Raw genomic sequence first — 21,406 nt, 5'->3', positions numbered from 1 at the left:
TAACACGTAAACATGACACATATTTAAACACCCGAAACTGTGAGAGCGCCTCACCTTGGGTTTGAGGATGGGATCCGTCCTGCGGGGTTGCCCCGATGCTCCTCTGCCTGAGAGGCCTTGAGCTTCTTGCCGTTGCTTACGTCTGGACTCTGCCTGCTCCTCTTTGCTTTCTGTTTGCCTTTTGCTGCTCCTGAACCTGCAGCTGCTGCTGACATGACTGTGGTGGAGTTAGGTGGTCTATGTTGTGATGATCGGGGAATAGGAGTTGTTCTCCTGGTCTGGGAGTGTGCAGAGGTCTGCGTCTGCGTGAACACTCCAACGACACGTCCCTTGGCGGGGCTTAGAGGGGTGGATGGGCTGCGAGCTAAAGTAACAGTGTTTGGACATGAGTCCGCAGTCTGGGAACTGTTAACGGGCTGAGGCTGGTGCTGTAAGTGGACATTACTGCCTTCTGTCTCTCCATGCTGGCTGACAGCCATGCTGATAGTCTGTTGGGAGGGCAGGACGCAGATGCTGCTAGCGATAGATGTCTGAACAGAGGAGCTAAGCTGTGACATCAGAGGAGCTCCTGCTGATTGAAGGACCACTGGCTGATCTGACAGACCCAATCCATGTGGACTCGCTTTAAAAAGGAGGTTGCTTATCGGCCTTGTGATCTCAGCAGAGCTGAGGACAGGGGTGGAGAGTGAGACGGTTCCCTGTGCCAGTAGGCCACCACTAGGGGGCACAGACACAACATTCAACACTGATTGACTGGGGTTGAGACCAGAGACGGTGCAAGGTAGGAGATGAGTAGAGGAATCGTGACCCAGGATACCAGGCTGAGCAGGACCAGGAATTCTCTGCTGAAGGAGAGTCGTGGGATCCAAGTACATAACACTCCCTGATTTTGGCCTTTTGATAATATTGGGAACCTTGCGTTGGGAAGTGGAGATTGTGCTTAACTCAACCAGGCCACCAGGTTGGCCAGGGATGCTAGCAGTAATCTGAGGGGAAGACAGGTTGATGAGGGTCATGTTAGATGGGCCTACTTCAGACGGGGCCAGAGTGGGCTGGTTCCGGGAGCGGGCCAACTTTTTACTTTTTCTTGGCTGAAGACGAGAGATAGGCCTCTTCTTGCCGTGAGCAGAAGCAAGTACAGTCGGGGAAGAGATGAGGGATGAGGGACTGGAAACTATGGTAACGCTGGGACCCAACTCACGTGGCCGACCAGCCTCTGAGACCAGAATCTGGGAATGGTCGTGGGGCTGGGAGGGCAAACCAATGAGAAGCCCTGAGGTGGTGCTGGGGATCCCGGTCTGGAAGCCTGTATGTGTCTGTCCTGTAAAGGTGTGAATCTGAGAGGGGTGAGACATGGTGCCCAGGACTTTTCCACCAGCTGGAAATATTGGCTGGGCTGTAGATAAACCAGTATTCAACCCTGTGGTAAGAGTCATGGAGCTCAGCACTGCAGGAGAGCTCGTGTCCATCACTCCTGTGGCACTAATTTTTTGGGTGACGCCGTTCGGGACAGTCTGAAGGACATAGAGAGGCTGGAACTGCTGATTGACCACGATGAGCTTATCAGGGCCTGGCTTGAGAACTGCTGGGCTGGAAACCTGAGCCTGGGAAGATCCTGGTCCAGGCACGGGACTGGGGCTACCTGCAGCTGCCGCTGATGCTGGGAGGTATTTCTGACCTTGGAGAGGCAGAGAGGGAGAGCTTGGCAAACCAGGAGTACCAGAACTCCTGGGAACGTCCTGGTTAGCTGAAGGTTCAACCACCTGGCCAATAGCAGGGCTGGGAATAAATTGCTCTGGAGTCATGTGACCCTCTGTGTCCTGTCTGTCCCTGTTTCCCAACGTTGCAGCATCGTGCTGATTCTCCGACGGTGAAACACCTGGCCCTGCTCTTTTCTTGTCCGCACTCTTTTCTCCACTGATGGTCTCTGGGTCGGAGTTCAAGCCCAGCATGGATCGGTCTGAGGTATTTGAGATGAGACTCCCAGCCGTGTGGTTCTGACTGGTGCTGACAGTAGGGCTGCGAGTGGTCAGAACGGAGAGATCAGAGGGGAGCTCCAAGGGAAGATATGGCTCCTCCACAGATATGGAGCTATTCACACTACTCTCCACAACCCCTCCACTTTCGGCACTGGGCAGCGGCTGGGAAAAGTCATCGAACAAGATGTCTTTACGCCTGTTGACATCCACCCCGACATAGCCCTCATCCAGCAGCAGCTCTGAGGACGATGGCTCAGACTGCTGACCAAGAGCCGGCAATGACATGGAAGGCGTGTTTAAGACAAACTCCATGATATCTGATGGCAAAATGTTCCCACAGTCGTCACTGTTGTTGTTGTCGGAGTCTGATTTGAGCAAGTCTGTGCTGAGGGACAGCTGGGCCTCAAGAGGATCCTGACCCTGACTCTGTGATTGGGACTTGACCCCGCCTCCAAGAGGGAGACAATTTTCCTTCTGGTTCTTTCTGCCTTCACGAGTGTTGCCACTTACTGCTCCACCACTGTTATCAGCCTCCTTGCTTGAGTCATGCGAGTCAGGTTTCTCAGTGTGCCTTTCTCTGCCCCTCCTCTTCGGAGTGCTCTTATGTGGGGTGGCAGAGGAGGTGGCCGTAGTGGTTGTGGTGCTGGTGGTGCAGATGCTGTTATCGCTCTCTGAGCCGTCATCCACACCATCAAGCTGGCCGATACGCTGCTTGCCTAAAGTCCTGTTCAACATAGCAAAGAAAATATGTCAGATTAACAGACAACAGAAAATTATAGAAACTAAATTTTAAATAAATATTTTAGCAAAAATATATGTACTTACAAAGCACTCAGCATGTCCTCTTCTGCTTTTTCTTGAACCCTTTGTTGATGCTGCTCCTCATCTTTTAGAAAGCGCTGAAGCTGGGATCCCCTGCCCAGGCACTGGTCTAATCCTTCTATCGATGGCAGACCCTCACCAGGGTTAATTATTGTTCGGGTGAAGTTGTAGTAGTAAGGGTCTTTACCCCTGTGTTTCATTCCACTGTCGTCATCCTCTCCACTGTCCCCTGATGAAGACGAGGTGCTCATATCATCTGCTCCATCCACCTGCCCCTCAGCTGACTTCTTGCGGCCACCGGTCCTTCTCTTCACCATGGCCCCGGCTCCATCCCCGCTGCTGTAGAAGGGAAAGTCCTCTTCACCGTACGAGCGAACCCCATAGAAGGGCGTGAGGCCAAAAAACATGTTGGCGCGTGCACGGGCACTGCGTCGAGGGTAACGCCGCTTGGCTGACCCTGATCCGTCGCTGTCATCCTCGTGATGTTTGTCCTCCATACCTCTGTCGTGGTCATCTTCGGCGCCGTCGCCCTCATCCTCAGTGCCTTGAGCGAGGAGGCTGTGGTGGTCCCGGAGCTCACTGCGCGAGTGCTCTTTGCGCAGATCGTCTTCCTCCGTCTGAGTCTGGGTGTCAGATTCAGAGCTGTTACTACTGCTGGCGGAGGGTGAGGAGAAGAGAGCGGAGCGGGCTGAGCGACGGGTCCCCTGGCCGGCAGGAGAAACAGTGGAGGCAGTGGTCGTGGGACAGGAGGAAGAAGAGATACCGCCAACAGTGCTGGTCCCGTTGGGGTCAGTCTTGATATCAGTCTTCAGTGGAGTTGCAGCAGGGGGTTTAACTGATCGCTTTTTATCCCTGGAGGACAACGGCAGCTGGTTTGTTGCTTGTTGGGTGTGGGACTGGGAAGAGGTCTTTACTCCTTTCTCTGGAGCTAGACCAGCCTGCTGCAGCTGCTGTAAGCTGTCTAGACTGGAGCTGTTCTTCCTCTCTGGACAGGAGTAATTTTCTCTGCTCTTTGAGGATGACCTGTCCCCTCTCTGGTTCTCATGCTTGTCACCCTGAGCCTTCCCATGGGCTTTGGTGCTGTTTCCAAGAATTGGAGCTTTGCTATTGCTGCTGTTGTGGGAGCTGGGGTTTGTAGCATGTGTGTTGGAGCTGCCAGTAGCTTTAGTATTATTGTTGAGGAGTGGAATTTTGTTGCTGCTATTGCTGTTCTGAAGGGTCTTCTCTCTATCGCGGTCTTTGGACACGTCTCTGCTGCCTGCTGTCTTAACTTTGGGGTGTTTTTCTTTGGCAGCTGAGGCTGCAGCTGGGGAGGCCAGGTGCATGGAGCCTCGTTTAACAGCATCATCTTCCCCTGATGTCCTTGACGACCACAGAGGCTTCACAGCCGCTGCTGTGACGGGACTTGATGAGTAATCGTTTGATTTCCGAGTATTGGACTTCTGAAATGAAGGCTGTGGGGAGCCAGATTTCCCAACAACAGAGTCCTTATGGAGTGAAGATGGTATTAAATTTCCAGTGCCACTACTACCCTCCTTCCCTGAGCTGGGCTTGTCCTTGCACTGGATGATATTAGAAATGGGGGTGGACCGGTGACGAGGCAACAAACTGAGGTTTGCAGAAACATCCTGATCTTTGCCTCCATGTTTCCCTTGCTTGTCTGTCTGCTTGGTGCTGCCGCCTCTGTGCTGACCTGTGAGAACAGCAGTGCCCACAGGAGGGGAAGACTGGCCTGAGCCTGCAGGTGCCAGTCTTGCGCTCTTACTCTCACCTCCAGTCTGTTTGGACTGACTACCAGGGTTACTATCTTTCCCTGAGCCAGAGTCTTTGTTTCTCTCTGTGCTTCTATAACTGGAATCTCTAGAGGGAGGTCTACCCTTGTCAGAGTCCCTGCTAGACGGTCTGTCTTTACCTTGGCCTGAGTCTTTTCCTGTTTCCCTGCTATATTGTCGATGCTTCTCAGAGTCCCTTTGTCCTATATCTCTACCGAGTGACCTAGCTTTGTCCGTATCCTTATAACTGGGATCTCTAGAGGATGATTTACTCTTATCTGTTTCTCTAGAGCTCGACTCTCTGCTTGCTTGTCTCCCTTTCTCTGAGTCTCTGTTTGCTTGCCTTCCCTTTACTGAATCTCTTAAGGGATCTCTACTGAGAGGTCGTCCCCTGTCAGATTCTTTCAGACCCGCCTCTTTACTCAGTGGTCTCCTCTTTTCTGTCTCTTTGGCTGATATATCGCCCTTGTCAGAGTCCTTCTGCCCAAGTTCTCGAGATGATCTACTTTTATCAAAATCCTTAAAAGCTTGGTCTCGACTTGACATTCTCCCCTTGTCTGCATCTCTCAGACCTTGGTCTCTGGATGGTTGTTGTCTGTTTCTGTCTGTGGAAAACAATCTACCTCTTTCATCTTCCCTCTGGACTGGACTCTTTGTTGAGTCTTTGCTGGGGTGTTTGGACTTTTCGGGGTCTCTGGCAGGGGAAGGGATGAGGGGAGGGGGTGAGGTAAGGGGTCGTGATAATATCTGAGGCGGGGAGGTCACCCCTCTCTGTCTGTTCAGCTGGTGGGGAGGAGGAGAGAGTGAAGGGGAGCTGTGACGACGAGAGTCAATATTCCGCTTGCCGGGGTTTACCAGAGAGTCTCCCACTGTCACAATCTCATGGCTTTGGGGCTGAGAGGTCCCTCCTACAAAATAAAATAAATTGAAATTGAGACTACTAAGAAGAAAGCCACAATTAATAACTTTGAAATAAGTTTCTCTTCTGTAGAATCTATTGTAAGTTTTTTTTTTTTTTTTTTTAAAAAGGGGGATGTATATCCATACCTGGAGTTGGCATAGGCCTGGGTCCTACTGACCGCTGACAAGGGGGGTAGCTGGGGTGTCGGTTCCTCGTGTAAACCCTGAGCTTCGGGGTGTTGGTAGGGGAAAGGGTGTCAGAGCGCCTTGGGGATTCAAATGGATCAGGGAAGTCTAAAATATAAAAGAAGAAAAATCAACACAAAACACAGTTTTGTTTTACACATTATAGCACCAAATAGCATACTACTGTTGTAACCTACAGTATGTAAAGTCTGTAGGTTACCTGTTATGGGAGGTGGGCTGTGTGCTGTCGTTCGATTCTCCTCGGGAGCCATCATGCTCATCAGGTCAGACTCTGCCACTGGAGGGTGACAAACTAGGATCCGACAGGTATACACGCAGCGCTTTCGAGCATCGAGAGTACTCCAGTAGACCCTTGAACACCTGGGGAGGGGAGAAGAGAATTTATTTAGTTTGACTCAATTAATTTGGCAGTTTCAATATCCACCAGCAGATAGATACTTTAATCATAAAAACAATAGTATGGCTGCCACTTAAAATAGCAAAAGAACACTTTCTGATGTATCAAAAGATTAACAATTTTTTTTTTTTAAACTCACTGGTATCCGACAGGGAAGAGCTTGCGTTTACAGTCTGAGAGTTCAGTCAGTATTCCCAAACAATCAATGGTCATGGAGCCTGAAATGATGTTTAAATCAGCATTTTACAGACACTGGGAGTAAGTCAAGGAAGGGGTGTGATAGATAGACCTTTCCTGATAGATATTCTCCAGCAATCAACCTACCTATCATCATGTGGACATTTTCAGGCTCGAGTCCTGCCAGCCACTTCCTCCTGAGACTAATGCCGTCCAGGTCCACCAGGATCCTGCGGGTCACCTCAAAACCAGACACCACCTAAAGAAAAAGTAGAAGAACATCGGATCACAGTTCCTGGTAGGGTTCATCTACACAAGAGACCTACACAAAATTGACTGTCCAAGTTTCAAAAACCTGCTTTTAAACTTGGCTGCTATCTAAATGAGCTCTGAGTAAAACGTGACATTTTCTTACTTCTCCTTTGATGAGGTCTCTGTGCTTTGGACAGTAGACTTTCTTGTCTTCCAGGAAGACACAATGGCACTGGCGTGCACACATGAAGTGGTAGTTACTGGTGCAAGAGGTGAGGCAGCAGCCAACTGTGGCTCCTGGCTTTTGACACTTTTCACACCGCTGAATAGAAAATAAAACAAGTTGTAAATATCTGTCCAATAAATGTACATTGAAAAGAGTGGAAACTTGTGAGGGACAAAGTCTCCCGTCTTACCAACTGTTTCCCCCTGAGAACAGCCATATGAACATTTTTCAGAGAACCGTCGTCATCTTCAAACACTTCAGCAGACCACAGGGCACAGTTCACATGGGCCCACTCATTCTGGCCGATGTACAACAGCCTGCCACCCTCCTGAAACACAGAAATGTTGTAAGTCACACAGACGCATCGTTGTGCGTGTTTACGTGTTGCCGAGTCCAATTATTGACTCACATTTGTGTTCTCGTCTCCATACTTCAGACACAGAACACATTGCCTGTTATCAGTGACGCCTGGCGGAGGAGGGAGCTCTGGGCTGTCTTCACGATCTGAAGAGAAAACATCACACAAGGTTTGTTTTTTAATTTAAATGACAACCACTAAATGACAAGACGTGCAAAGTAGTGTGTATGTAAATATCTATAACATAATTGTGGTTTGCATTACCAGGTAGGAGCGGGGGTGGTGGGGGTAGAGAGGGAGGGAGTGGAGGAGGGGATGCTGGAGACTCTGGTTCACCGGGGGTTTTGGGCCGGGGAGCCGGGATGATCTTTTTCATGAAGTGTGGGTGTTCGGCACGGGAAAGCTCCTGTCTCTCCTGCCACTGGGCGTAGTTGTGGTCCAGGGACGGAGGCAGCACAGCATTGGGGAGGAGCCCACTGCTGAGGAACAATGGCAAATAGAGACAATCAGTTTTAATAGACAAGTTATTAGTAATCATAGTGATTGGGTAAAATGTGATGTTGTGATTTTTTTTTTTTTTTTTTATTGCAAAAGCCCTCGTGTAAACAACAGAGCAATGCCACAGAACTTCAAAATAACCACAGGAGTCCTTATGTAGGTTTACAATTTCAGTGAAGCCTAGGTACATGAAAAAGACTCCAAGGACAGAATTCTAGCTGAAGATCGTGGTGGGGATTGATTTACTACAAAACAACACTAATCGCCTCACAAACCTCAGATTTATATTGTTGGCACCTCAAAGGAAGCCTCAGTGGCACAGGGTGGGGGTTCCCCAAGATAAAGACAGTTGAAGTGGATAAATAATCCTGAGATTTTGAAATAAAGGAATCTGAACCATCTAGTTCAATAAATCAAAACACGTAGTGCCCCCCCCCCCCCTCCAAAAAAAAATAATAAAAAAAAATGTCTGAGCACTAAGTGAGCAGTGACACCAGGGTTGGGTCCTCAGTGTGATGTGAAGTCTCACACTTAATAGGCCAGCAGAGGCATCTAAAAATAAATCCATCCAGGGATGGCCACAAGATCCACTGGATGGATCATTGGTTTCCTGGACTGGAGCACTGACATATAACGCAACTGACAAGTAAACCACAATTAGACCACGAATATGTATCAAAGAGTCTTCAAGTGAAATGTGACACTGTTACGGTTTACCTCCCACAACGCCTGGAGGCGAGGCGAATAAATGGTCTGGGAAAGCTGGCAGTTAAATATAAGAATGAGCCACTGAGTGAGTTATTGACTGATGTCAAAACAAATTCCAATGTGGAAAAGGTCAAAACCTAACGATTCATTTACAAAGTAAAAGCTTGTTTTGCTCCGTCCTCTGCATACGTTCATTGCCCACTGGGAGCGTTTCAGAAGCAAAACATTTTGTCTGCCCATTTTTGTTTCCTGGTCATTTTTCCTTGATTGTTGTGCTTCCAGAGTGGGTAAGAAGGGTAGGAAGTTAAATTTGTTAAATTCTTCTCTTATTTCCTGCTTTGTTGTGCTGTAGCTTACAAGACTAATACAGTGTTTTAGTTGTTAGAAGTACATTCATCTGCATAATTACTTCGTATCTATATTGAACATACAGTATCGAATGCATTTCTTCTGCTTTAAAGACCGGGTGGTAAATCTTGATGTAGTGATGTGATATGCAACCAGGATTCCTGTGTCTGACATCCTGCCTGGCGGATCTGCTCTGTGCAACTTGACGTGGCTTTTGTCAAAAATAGACTATCCACACATTTTAGTGAGGCAGAGCAGAGAGACGCTTCTGTGACATCTCTGAAACACGCTGCAGCGCATAAGGTGGAATCACAAGCATTGTCTGGAATGGCCACAATCAAGTTTTGGCTGCCACGTCGCGGTCGAAACTTGACGCGACAGGTCCTGGTGGAAACCAACCGTAAGTTGTTAAAAGAGTCTCTTTTGGTTGTTGAGAAAGCTTTTGAGCTGCGATTCTCACAACTGAACATCACACAACTTTGATGATTTCCTTAACCACTCAAAAAAGATGAAGTGACTGTCATATGACATCCTGATCTTACCTCTTCGCCGTTGTATCCACTACATAACTCAGAGGTTGTTGGTACAGTAAACCCACACATTTTATAAATATTATTTCGCTGCTGTCTGGTTCCCTCCTATATACAGATGATGGTACCGCTTCTCCCAAAGAAACCACATCTTACTCCTCATTTCAAATAATTATAGACAAGCACTTCTTGAAAACTGCAGCTTTCCAAGGTTTTTGGATGGGCTCACATTACAAGAGTATTAAAGTCTTCTCTGTAATTACAAACATAACTTCCACAACAAGTTTAGAAAATAATGAAACATCACACACCTCCCAACGCTATTGGGACTGAAAGCACTGCTTGCTGCGGGGTTCTGACTTTCAGACTGCTCGTATTAGTTTGAGCTTTCATTTAAACCTCTTGTCCAACGCTTGACAGATTTTATAGCCACACTTTCAAACTTTTAAAATCACAATTTAATTGCTTTGCGAACTGCTGTAGTTCATGTACTCAATGAAAAAACAAAACCAAATAATTACAACTTTAAGATTGTAAAAGTAATCTAGAACCAACTTATATGGCAGTAATAAGTTACTCAGAACAGACAATAAAACCCATGTAATCATTGAACCTCTGGTATTTGCTATGGTGCAACAGATACTCACTTGGCAGAGACTTTTTGTCTTTCCCAGAACGTGGACTCCTTCACTTTGAACCAGGGGAAGATTCGGTCCATTTGCTGAAAGAGAAAACATTCAGTAAAGTTACACATCATCCCACTCAAGCACCTGCACAGACCTGCTTTTGGGGAAAGTTGGTGCTAAGGGATAAAGCCCTGATTGAGATGCCTAACCTGTACCTGCTCAGTGGGCATCCCGATCAGACAATCAGTCAGTTGTGAGTGTGTATGTAAATGTGTGCGTCACATACTGTAACGTCATTAACAAAATATTTACTTGTGAACTACTTTTGTTTCCAGGGGTGCTGTGAAACATGAGTTGATTTGAATTTCTTACCCGAATGAAGAAGGACTTCACCATGCTGTTGGCTTTCCTGCTCTCAGGCTGGCCTCCGTCACCGTTGATGGCTGTCTGAATGATTCGCACGACGTCATCACTAAACTCCAGCTGGGAGAGAAAAGATCAAACGGATGCAGCAGGTTAAGTATTAAAACTGTGCAGTGCTGATGAGCATTGGCGGAAAGGACAATTACCGCAGGTATCCATGTTCATTTACGATTATACAGCATAGATCTGACCAGAGAATCGAGAGACAACTACACATATACTGCTGAAATTTACAACAAAACATGTTTTGAGTTTTAAAATACAAACTGCTTTGAAAGAGCTCGTGATGGTGTCTGATTCAACCTTCACTACTCCCGACGCTGCATCAAATGATTAGAACAGACTTTCTCATATGCTTAGAAAATATTTACCCGTGATTGACCTAATCAAGGGCAAATATACCTCCAACCCTCTAATAATACATTAATATACAATCAAATTACAGACACCTTAACTGCTTTTGAATAAATGTAGCGCTCATATGGTCTCTTGAAACTTCACTAGTTCCAGTTATACAGCAGAGATACTCAAAGAAATACCAAACTGACCAATGAATTGTAACGGCCTTGATCCATCTTTTTCTCAACAGACTCCAGGTCTGGAGGAGAGTCACTTGGGGGTGTGGAGGGGACTTCAGTCAGGACTGGAGGATCTGGTCCCTCCGGTGAACGACGAGATGGAAGACTCTCCTCTGTCTCCGGATTCAACTCCGGAGGCTTCACCGTCTGCCACAAAGCCAAAGAGTAACGTGCTGAATTAAGCTGAGGCCGCAGCTGTTTGTAAATTCATCTCATTTCCATATCATCAATATTGACTATATATTAAGGAGCAAAGCATCATAATTAGGTAAAGTACATCTCTACAAAAAGAATGAAGAACAATCAAAGATACTATCATTTAAAATTAAATGTCTGCAATATGTTAACATTGTCAAAGAACCGGAGTGATTTGTGTGTGTGTCTGACCTGTCTGTAGCGTAACAGGTGTGTGGATGTACGTGAGTTGAGCAGTGCAGTAAGGACATTGCGAACGCAGCCCTGAAGCTCCCTCTCCAACGCCGTCCTCCACTCGGCCGGGTGGCATTCAGTACATTTGGTACACGTGTAGGCAACACTCTCTGGCAGCTTTGACAGCAGTTCGTACATTTCATCTGAGGGACAGTGAAATGACAGGTCCTTATTGCTACCATTATTAGGCTGGTTTTTTTTGTCTGTCAGCAAGTCGTTCGCACGACAGCACTCACAGGACAGCCTGTCAGTCATCTCCTCAGACAAGGCAAAACAGAGTGTAACAAGCTGCTGACGATTAATACATTTATGAGGAACATACAGCAGACATGTGCTTTCATATCATCTTCTACATGGACTCTTTTGAGACCTACTGACCTGTGAGGTTCTCACACTTGGCATGAACCCAATGGTTGCAACGGCCACACTCCATCATCTTGCTGTCGTAGTCATCATCGTCATAGCACTTATCACACAGAGGGCAAAAGTTCCCTGTGACAGAAGAAGATGATAGCAGGTATGTTAAATTATGATTAATCCTTCCTACATTGAAATGTTGTTTCTTATTTTACTAATGACTTTTAAAATACATCTCCTTACATCTGACACAGAATACCAGAGGTTGACAGTGAAGAGCGTTTTGGGCTCTACATGCTGGTCGCTCACCTTTAGCAAAGAGTTTGGCACAGTCATGACACATGGAGAAATCATGTGACCACTGGGCATCCCAGGATTTCCCAGGCTTAGTGGCTCCACAACTCTTACAGCGCACACACTTGGTGCAGACCTGAAAATAAAAAAACAAAAGAAGATGATGACTACATGGCAGAAACTTGCAGGCAGTTGTTTAAAGGGTGAAGATGATGTGAAAAGAACACTGCAACAGTGGTGTGGTGATTTTAGAGACGTTGCCTGCGAGAGGTTTCATGAATGCAAGCAGCACAACCTGGAGAAGCTGGAAAACGTGTGAACAAACGAGGGGGGTAAGACAAAAATGTGTTGTCATAATGCTAGAGGTTTGGTCAGGTAGCGGTGCAGCTGCGACAGTTTCATAGAGGTGAGAGGGTCTTTGAAGGAAGAGTGGTGTGTAGTCATACCCAGACTCTCTTCTTCTTGGTGGGTCTGGTAGGGTGGTTGGGACCCAGGCACTCCGGGTGATAGCTGTTGCGGCACTTATCACACTCTAGCAGCTGCTGCTACAATGAGAGAGGCCAAAAGTGAGATTTACATATCAAATAACTTTTTCATGCCCAACAAACATCAAGGCTCTAAGCCTGGTTTTGACCTGTAATGGTAGTATTCATCTTCACCAGTCAGTGCCATTTGGAGAGCAATACATGAACAAGTTAGATGCAACATTACAAGATTTTCAAAAGATGATGAGTGTATCTTAAATTGAATCAAATATATTACAGTGAAGCTATAATGTGAGCTGTATAGAGCTGTGCGTGGCAGGGTTTGGAGACAGCGATTTAAATGTCAAATGCGGTCATGTTTTTCTTCTGGTGTAGAGTCGACACAAGTAGCTCAGGTAAAGCCTTTACTACATTCGGTGAATGTGCTACAGTAACTTTTCTTATTGCAGGCCATGAGCCATTGAAGATGTCATAAATACTAAGGGAAAAAATGTCATGGACCAGTTAACAGCAGTTTCATGAGACGTCCATGCAATATTTATCCAGTCCAATTACACACTGCTTAATATAAAAGATGCAATAAGAAGAGGTTTTATGAAGACGCTGCAGAGAATATCTTTGATATGATATACTGTATCTGCAGCAGTCTCACACGCCTGAGCCTCGCCAAGAGCTGACATCACAAGCTTTTAAGCCACGTTCCGTTGTGGAATCAAGAGTGCCAGAGACCTGCTGGTGTTGTGGCAGCTTCTTGGTCAGACATAAAAGCCAATCAAAGTAATGAATTGCTTTGCTCTTTGGGCGGAGAGTTTTTTTTTTTTTTTTTTTTTTTTAAAGAAGTAGTTGCATAAAATCCATTTCCTTACCATTACCTTCTACTTCTGCCACTCAATGACCAACAAGTTCATACATCTTATTAACTTACACAGGCGCTTGGTTGTGTTGCTTAGACCAAGTATGTTCATTCATAATTCTAAAATGACAACTATACAAGTATCCCAACATGCACATTTTACGCAGGGCTTCAGAATCCAGGAAGCTGATTAAATGCTGTCTGCTGGCAAAGCTAGCAAGAGTCTTTCAAAGGGAAGATTCTCGAGTCTTTGTACAGCTTTTAAATACACAGAACTGCAATGAATGGCTTACTTTAGTTTTCTGGTGCTGGCGCCCACAGGCCTGGCAGTATCGGCATCGTCGACAACACCAGTTCTCGAACTGCTCCTGGAGAGGGCGCTCTGACTCCCCGAGGCAAAAGAGATGGAACGGTTCACAGCATACCTGGCAGAAGACAAACTACACAAGAAGTAGAGAGAAAAAAACAGGAAGAGTTAGAATATAAGTTTATTTTTTAAATTAAAAAGCAAAAGTTTTATAAAATAACGCCCTTTTTTAATTTACCTCGACATTTCCACTGCTTGCGCACAAGAAGCAGAGCACCCTCGGTGTGACAGGCACAGAGGTGAGCAGGCTGAGGCCACCAGCCTCCCACACCTTCTCTACATCATGGTCCCTCTTGAAATCCACTCTGATACGATGCACTCCGTCGCAGGGCGCTCTGGACTTCACCTGGCCCCTAGTCGAGGGAGTGCTCAGCCAGTTTAAAGTACTGCTGCTGGAAGGTTTAGTGGTCAGCGGCTTCTCGTGTTTATCGGACAAGCGGGGAGAGAAAGAAGAGGGTGAATATTGGAAATCACATGTAGTCTGTAAAACAGACATCTAAAGTTTTAACGAGAAATGTTTGGAAATAGAAAAGAAACAAAAGGCATTTGGACAGATCTCTCACAGCGACTCCTTACCTTGTCTTTTGGTCTGTGTTTAGGTGAAAGAGGAACCGAGCGAGAAGTTGGCTTCTTTAACTGTCTTGATTCAACTATGAAAATGAGACAGGGCATTCAAATAAGAATGAAGTATAACATATATATTATCATAAAATGAATACGGGGGAAAGGTGTGACCAGTCTCTTACCTGTATCTGAAACTGCTGTAGTTGAGCTCTGCTGCTGTAATGAGTGCTGCTGGGGTTTCTTTTTGGACTCGCTCAGAGAAATCTTGGGTGAAGCATCCTTTTTTGACGGCGCCTGACTTGTAAGTGGTCGTTGTTGCTGTTGTGATGCTTGGTGAGATTGCGTAGACTGGGAGGGGGAATTCTGGGCTGAAGATGAGGAGGAGGAAGAAGTTGAGGATGAGGAAGATGAAGACGTGGAAGAGGAGGAAGAAGAGGTGGAAGCTGGTACAGACTGCTGTGTTTTGTGTCCTTTTTTACTGGTGAAACTGCTCGTGCCTGACAGCTGTTTGGGGTCCGGTGTCAGGGCTGGAGACTGAGCCTGGGCTGCGACTGTGCTGGGGGTCTGAGGCAGGTCCACGGGGGCAGGGGAGGAGGCAAGTGCTGGAGATGATTGTTTCGATAACGGCTGCTGTTTTGACTTCTCCTCACTTAGTTTTAGAGGAGGAGTTTCACTCTTTTTACGGAGAGGCTCCTCCTTCGGTGGAGCAGGAGTAGGTTTGGAGCCCGACTCAGAGTTTGGTCCTTTTACCGGATTGAGACTTTCCTTTCTCTCAGACAGCTTGTTCTTTTTCTTGTCCTTCTTGCCTTTGCCTTGCTTTTGAAGAAACATCTTTGACGGCATCCACTGCAAGTTCTGACACTTTCTCATCCTGAGAGTGAGACAGAAAGAATTCAACCTTTAATTTCCTAAAAATTCCACTAAAAATACACTTGTCATAAAATGTTATTCGGGATTTGCATAACAATTACAGTGACCAGTGTGACAAACGGCTCATCAACTAAGACTCACTTGCAACATTGCTTTTTAATGTTTCGCCCTCCGAACTTCGGCTTGTCGAGACAGTTGGTACAGACGCCACAATCCTCTGGAACCTGGCAGCCCGAGCACTGACCACAGCGGCGCGACCGACGACCCTTCTTTGGAGGAGCTTCTTGAACGGCCTTTTGTCGTGTCTCCCGCGGCTTTATGGGAGGGGACTGAGGTTCTGCCTCTTCTGAGCCTGCTACCGATGACTTGTCTGTAAAAAGAAACATCATAGAAAGACGTCATTATTACCGACACACAGTACTACAGTATTTGACAAAGAATTTACAATACTGTTTAACGAATAAACAGATCCAGTCAATGTTTTAACGAATGTAAATCTTGGTTCAGGGTTTTTTTTTTCTTCAAAATAATAAAATGGACAGCTTCAAATTTGGTGTATCTAAATAAATGAGTCAAGGTTTTATTTGAGGTATTTCATAGGTGCGTGAACAACATAATCCAGTGTTTCATCTCAAAGAATACAGATAAGAGATATTTCAAATGGAGTTGAATACATTTCTTGTATCACGTAAGTGATAAATGTAAAGGAGCTTACCCAGACAAGGCAAACATGGGAATTATAACTGCGATTACACTCCTAACTCCTGATATGTCAAGAGCAAGTCATATTTGGATTCTGTAGCCTCACAAAAATGTACATGTTGCAACATGACATGAAACCAGCCAAAATAACAGGAACAGGGCAGCCAAACTCCTCTCACTCCATCACCACCTCACTGTGTACTTGTGTTCCCAATGATGACTGGATTTCTCTACTCCTGTCATCATCGCACACTGCAGAAGTTTTTCAGGACTTGCACAGATGTTGTGTCATAAATAACCAATCTTGATCTCAGACTGCTCTGTGAGTCAATTAGAAGGCTTAGACAGTACAAAAATATCTATATCAAACAGTGGTGCTGACTAAGCTCCCACTCAGAACAAATCTGCAAATCTTCTGCAAAGAGGCGTGATTGCACTGATAATGTGTTTTATTCGCATAGTTAATTCATCCCTCGACGGGCAATTTGAGGCAAGTGAATCTGAGCATCATCACAACCTAAACATGTGGATTATTACTAATTGTATCAATCATTCCACACTGGTGATTCAGTAGACATTAACAGACAAACTCACCGGTAGTAAACCCATAAGAAAGTCAAATGAGAGGTAAGTTGAGGATGTCTCACCATCATTCCCCATGGAAGATAGGATCTTCTCTCTCTCCTCCCAGGGCAAGGCACTAAGTGTGGGCATGTCATCAGGGAACACTGCCCGATTACGGCCAAGAGCCACGGCTGCACGACGGCAGACATGCTTGATGCGTGGACCACGGACTGAAGTCTCAGACGAGTCACTCTCTTGACCCTGCTCACAAGCACACATCAGCACAAAAAGGGAAACAAATATTTAAAGAGCATTATAATGACAACAAATAGACACTCATACAACCCCACAAACGCACAACGCAAAAAGCGGACATTTACAGATGTTGCTTATGTTCTTAGGATGTTAATTTTGCTGCTTGTGACTGTGTCCCTGAACCAAAATCAAGTTGTATCTCTGACCAATGTGGAACAACGATGAAGAAGCGGATGATGAGGCAGCAGAGGAGAGTTGAGACAAGTTTTCCCTTGAAAATATGCGAGGCCGGTCTATAAACATCTAATCTTTAGATCAACAGTAGGAGAACAGAGGAGAACGTTCTGTTGAAGGGAAAATACTTTCAAAAGCACAGCCAGTGCTGCTTTTTGCATAATGTATGAGGCGAACAGAATTCCCCTTAAGTAACACCCTCTGTGGGACTTTCCTCTTATCAAATTTCAGTCAGAGTACAAACACAGGTTTCTATTTATAGCAAACATTCATAGCATCGTGTTAAAGTCACTTGCTTGCGGCTATGTGATGAGAATGAGAGAAACAGAGAAGCTTTTTGTAGAGACTCAAAATCTATTAGGACAGGAGCTGAACAGGGAAACTCACCTGGACCTTGGTCTGTTCTGCAGGCTTCAGCTTATTCTTCTTTATCTCAAAGAGCTGGGCTTTGGCCTTCTTCAGCAGTCCAACTACCCGCTTGTCCGTCACAGGATGTTTCTCTGCTTGTGCTAACATTGATCCAAGAGAGGAGACCGGGAGCTGTTGTCTGCCTGGCTGCCCTGGAAGGCTTGTTGTCTGCTGGTTCGGAGTACTTCGTTTTTCTTTCTCCTTTTCCCCATCCTCCGTCTCTGCTCCTTTCTCAGAGGGTCTGCCCTTCTTAGGTAGACGTCCTTTAGCAATGGACACGGGAACAGAAGAATGAAGCCCACGCACATCTGGTGAAGCAGTGTCAGAAACAATGTCAACAGATGTTGATTTTTTCCTCCCTGGAGCCTTTTTTGGAGGAAGAGATAAGACAGCACCTTCTGAGTCCCTCCCATCCACAGTAAACAGGCTGGAAGGTGCACTGGGAGAGCCATCCGGTGTAGAAACCTTACTTCTTTTCTCCAAATCCTTCCTCCCTTCCCTCTTATTCTCCTTCTCTTTCTCACGGTTTTTGTCAGTATCCCTTTCTTTTTCCTTAGGAGCAGGTTCCTGGGGGCCTGACGAGCTTTTTTCTTTACCTCCTTTCCCACCTCCTCGCCCTGTGTCCTGGGCACTGGAAGGAAAGAGAGGGAAGAGTGGGGAAGAAGTGGATGATGTAGCTGACATAGGAGGCGGGTTTCCAGTGGCCCCTCTTCTGCTATCAGGTGTTCCTTGTGAGACCAGACCCCGAGATACTGTGGAGAAGGTGCTGAAAGGAGCAGGTGTTAAGGCACTAGTGGCTAGTGGACTTGCAGAAACCCCTGGCAAAGAGCTGGGGTTACTACTGGAGACAGAGCCTGTCATCACAGACATTTCAGAGGCCCCTTTCCCCACAACCATCTGGCCTCCTATTTGGCTGCTGCGTCTGGTCATTGAGTGGGATGGAGACCGTGGATGGCCACGAAATGTCCCCGACACCACTCGTCTCCTGCGCCGCGAGGTTCTAGTGGAGCTAGAGGACGTCTGGTGTGGGGAGAGAGAACCAGGGCTGCTTCCAGAAGATGACTGCAGGGTAACAGACTCAAATATCCGAGAGTGGGCCTCACTGGGTGTAAAACGTGGTGCACGGAGCAACGGGCTGCGTTTCTGGAGTGGTGCATCAAAGCGGGATGATGAGGGATGTTGGCGGTGGGTGTGGGGGTGAAGAGGGGCAAATAGACGAGTCCCCGTTCCTGCTCCGCTGCCTGGTGCTGGAAATGCAACTGGAGCAGCCCCCCCTGTTCCACTAACACCTTGTGGCAACAACCCCACGTCTTCAGGTGTGAGAGGGGGAGGACGGAAATTGTCAAATATGGGCTTGCGGATGAGGCCCTCCTTGGCATATTTAGCAGAGGAAAAGTACTGGTGTTTAGGGTGTGACAGGGACGTCCAGCGGAAGGTGGGCTCTCTCAGAATTGAGCGACTTCGTTTGTCTGACAAGCTGGACAGCACCGACGGTCCAGGCAGGAATGGCTGGATGGGGTGAGGCATCCAGGATGACTGGGGGTGGTGTTCACTGATAGCAGCTGTATTTGAGGAGCCTGACTGGGGAGGCTGTGGAGGGGTAAGGAGAGGAGGAGGTGGAGGGGAGGAGGAGGAGGAGGCTGTGGATGAAGCTTGCTGGGAATTTACAAGTGCAGACGAGGACATAAGCACTCCTGTTGGTGGACTGATGATTGGTTTTTTGGCCCCAGTGGTAAGAGACTCTCTGACACTCTGTTTCTGACCTCCCCGGCCGACCCCTTGTCCTCTTCGGCCTCGTCGACTCCGCTCTGCCAACACGTGCTCTGGCTCTGGTTCAGAGGGAGGAGAGGGAGGCCGTGAGCTGTGCAGCAGGTTGGCCTCCCTCTCTCCCTGCGAGGACGGAGAATGATCCTCTGGCTCTGACAAAGCCTGAGTGGCCTCAGATGCCTGGGAGTCGCATGATGAATCATCCAAGCTTGGACTGCTGGACCGGGAAGACTCTGCAGAGGAGAGTTGTGACACAGCACTTGAGCCGCAAGACGGTGCGCTACTGCTAAACCGTCCATTGGCGGCGTTGTTGGTGTTGCTGTTCAGCAGACTGGCAGCGGCCGTTGGAACAGAGGGAATAGGTGCAGGAGACGAAGGAGGGGGGAGGGAATCAATTGGAGCAGTGCTTGTAACAGCAGATGTAGAGGCGACAAGGGCAGGAGAGGGGGATGAGGAGGTGGTGGAGGTGGGTTGAGCAGATGCGGAGACAGATGAGGGTGTCGTTTCTATCCGTGCTATCTTGGTATGGGGTGGCGGGGTTCCAAAACTCCCCTCGTCTTCAATGAAGCGCTTGGGGGTTTTGATGATGCGAAGAGAGACAGTGCTGACCACAGGCATGATGAACTGCCTGATGTTCTTCAGCTGGGTCTTCCTGATGCCAGCTTCAATGGCTCTGGCCCCACTGCCCCCGATGGCTACAGCTTCTTTCTCCAGTCGCTTCTGCGCTCCTTTCTTAGCACGCTGCAGCAGCTGCTTAGCGATGGTTGCATCAGTGCGTTTGGAAGGGGGGACAATTCTGACAGGCTTTCTGTGCCGAGGGCTTTTTCTGAGGCCCACTGTCCTGCCGGGCTTGGAGGCAGACGGGGAGGAAGGTGGATTGGAAGAGTCCTGGTCCTCGGCACCGTCCACATTACTCAGCATGGCCTGCTGAGGTGTGTGTGGTTCTGTGCCTCTGTCCCCACCTCTGACCCTAAAGGCCTTATGTTTCCCTTCCCCACATTCAATGGAGGTAGACAGCTGTGCAGCAGCTGCAGCTGCTGCTTCAGCTTTGAGCCGCTCAGCTGAGGGCGGTCGCCCGCGTCTGCGTCGGGGAACACCCGGCAGAGTCTTGAGCCTTGACTTGAGAGGGGCGAGTTTAGTCTCTGTCAGTCTCTTCAGGTTGGTAACTTTGGATTCACCCCGCCCACCTTTGGGAAGCTTTGCCTCAGTGTCATGTGGCTGAGCAGAGCCCACTGGCAGCCTCTTGGCGCCCTTTCTGTCCTTGTCCTCCTCCGTGTCCATGCCCAACTCAAACCCAGCAGGCCTACTGTCCTCCCCGGCTGCATGGCTGCCTGTAATCCAAGCTTTCTTGCTACTTGAAGAAGGCGGTCGGCCTCTTCTCTTTTCCCCGGTGCCAGGCGGCCTCCCTGGCAGCCTTTTTACCTTCTCTGCTGGCCTATCAGGGCCCTCAGGTATTGCCTGTGTGTGGGTGGGAAGAGATGAGGGGGAAGGTAGACCGGCAGCAGCTTTCTGGGCAGTCAAAGCCCGTGGGGGACGACCTCTGGGCTTCTTCTCCTGTACGGGTGGGCCTGCTAATAAAACCACAGAACAAAAAGAGCACATTTAGTTGGTAAGGAAGCATCAGATATAGACAACTTGTACAGGCGTAGTAATCTTAAGACAACTTGAAGGTCTCTGATGACCCAACTGGGTGATGCTTTTTAGTAATTTTACCTGAAGAAGTTGTCGAGGGGCTCTGTATTAGCTTCTGCTCAGCAACTGTTCCAAATCCACCAAACGCTTCTTCCTACGAAACAAGAAAAGAAAAACATTAATATTTTGTGACCTGGTTAACAGGTGAAATTTATAGTATCCATCACAGCACATAATTGTCAGATGGCCTCGATGAGCAAAACTTGAGTCATTGTTGGAGTCAGACACAGCTTGAGCACCAAGGCCTCAAGGCTTCAAGGCTTGAAGGCTATAATAATGTGTCAATCTCACTTTCACCTCTGGCTTTCTCTGGTTTCTCAGGTTTTGGAATAACCTGCCAGCAGTTGGAAATAGTTCAAACCACAAAAGACAGTTTCAGTTGCAAACATTCAAATCTTACAGGGTGACTAACACATTGCGGTGCGCTCCCGCTCCCTGGAGGAACAGTAAAATGATAAGGTAGTTAAGTTGGTACATATAGACCTATATAGACAGCCGGGAAAAAGAAAAAAGGCCTAAAGTCTATATCGACATGAGAAGTCCAGTGACAGTATAATGATTATTACACATCAGCCCACATCTTTACCAGTTGAGGGGCAAAAAAAACCCAGAAGTGGCTTGAGGGCAGCACCAGAGCAATCTGAACTTTACTTTTACAGCAATAAATGTACTTAATGTTCACATGTTTACACATTTACCATGTTTTTTATGACGTTCACATTTTGTGATATTTACTGAATTATTGACTAAAACATGTTTATGTT

At 47.3% G+C, this 21,406-nt stretch overlaps 1 protein-coding gene across 3 annotated transcripts in view; it reads right to left on the bottom strand.

Moving 5' to 3' along the window:
- The window catches only part of kmt2a (lysine (K)-specific methyltransferase 2A), a 39,726-nt gene that overhangs the window by 7,634 nt on the left and 10,686 nt on the right, over positions 1-21,406 (bottom strand). Inside the window, exons 2-26 of one of the 3 annotated variants that reach the window (XM_069148031.1) lie at positions 20,664-20,736; positions 17,163-20,521; positions 16,370-16,547; positions 15,162-15,390; positions 14,333-15,021; positions 14,163-14,236; positions 13,765-14,001; positions 13,513-13,659; positions 12,328-12,426; positions 11,897-12,017; positions 11,609-11,722; positions 11,189-11,373; positions 10,772-10,948; positions 10,173-10,283; positions 9,822-9,895; positions 7,355-7,569; positions 7,142-7,236; positions 6,923-7,060; positions 6,670-6,828; positions 6,402-6,513; positions 6,217-6,295; positions 5,880-6,040; positions 5,621-5,767; positions 2,805-5,481; positions 55-2,703 (exon numbers count right to left, since the gene is read on the bottom strand). In XM_069148031.1, the coding sequence (XP_069004132.1) occupies positions 55-2,703; positions 2,805-5,481; positions 5,621-5,767; positions 5,880-6,040; positions 6,217-6,295; positions 6,402-6,513; positions 6,670-6,828; positions 6,923-7,060; positions 7,142-7,236; positions 7,355-7,569; positions 9,822-9,895; positions 10,173-10,283; positions 10,772-10,948; positions 11,189-11,373; positions 11,609-11,722; positions 11,897-12,017; positions 12,328-12,426; positions 13,513-13,659; positions 13,765-14,001; positions 14,163-14,236; positions 14,333-15,021; positions 15,162-15,390; positions 16,370-16,547; positions 17,163-20,521; positions 20,664-20,736 (12,299 nt within the window). The remainder of the gene's footprint in view (positions 1-54; positions 2,704-2,804; positions 5,482-5,620; positions 5,768-5,879; positions 6,041-6,216; positions 6,296-6,401; positions 6,514-6,669; positions 6,829-6,922; positions 7,061-7,141; positions 7,237-7,354; positions 7,570-9,821; positions 9,896-10,172; positions 10,284-10,771; positions 10,949-11,188; positions 11,374-11,608; positions 11,723-11,896; positions 12,018-12,327; positions 12,427-13,512; positions 13,660-13,764; positions 14,002-14,162; positions 14,237-14,332; positions 15,022-15,161; positions 15,391-16,369; positions 16,548-17,162; positions 20,522-20,663; positions 20,737-21,406) is intronic. The other 2 variants (XM_069148033.1, XM_069148032.1) reach the window with 2 other exon arrangements.

Source organism: Embiotoca jacksoni, unplaced genomic scaffold (assembly GCF_022577435.1).
Source record: "Embiotoca jacksoni isolate LCO1_2020_lvr unplaced genomic scaffold, fEmbJac1.0.p SCAF_14, whole genome shotgun sequence".
Lineage (NCBI taxonomy): Eukaryota > Metazoa > Chordata > Actinopteri > Embiotocidae > Embiotoca > Embiotoca jacksoni.
This window is presented reverse-complemented; position numbering and strand designations above follow the sequence as displayed.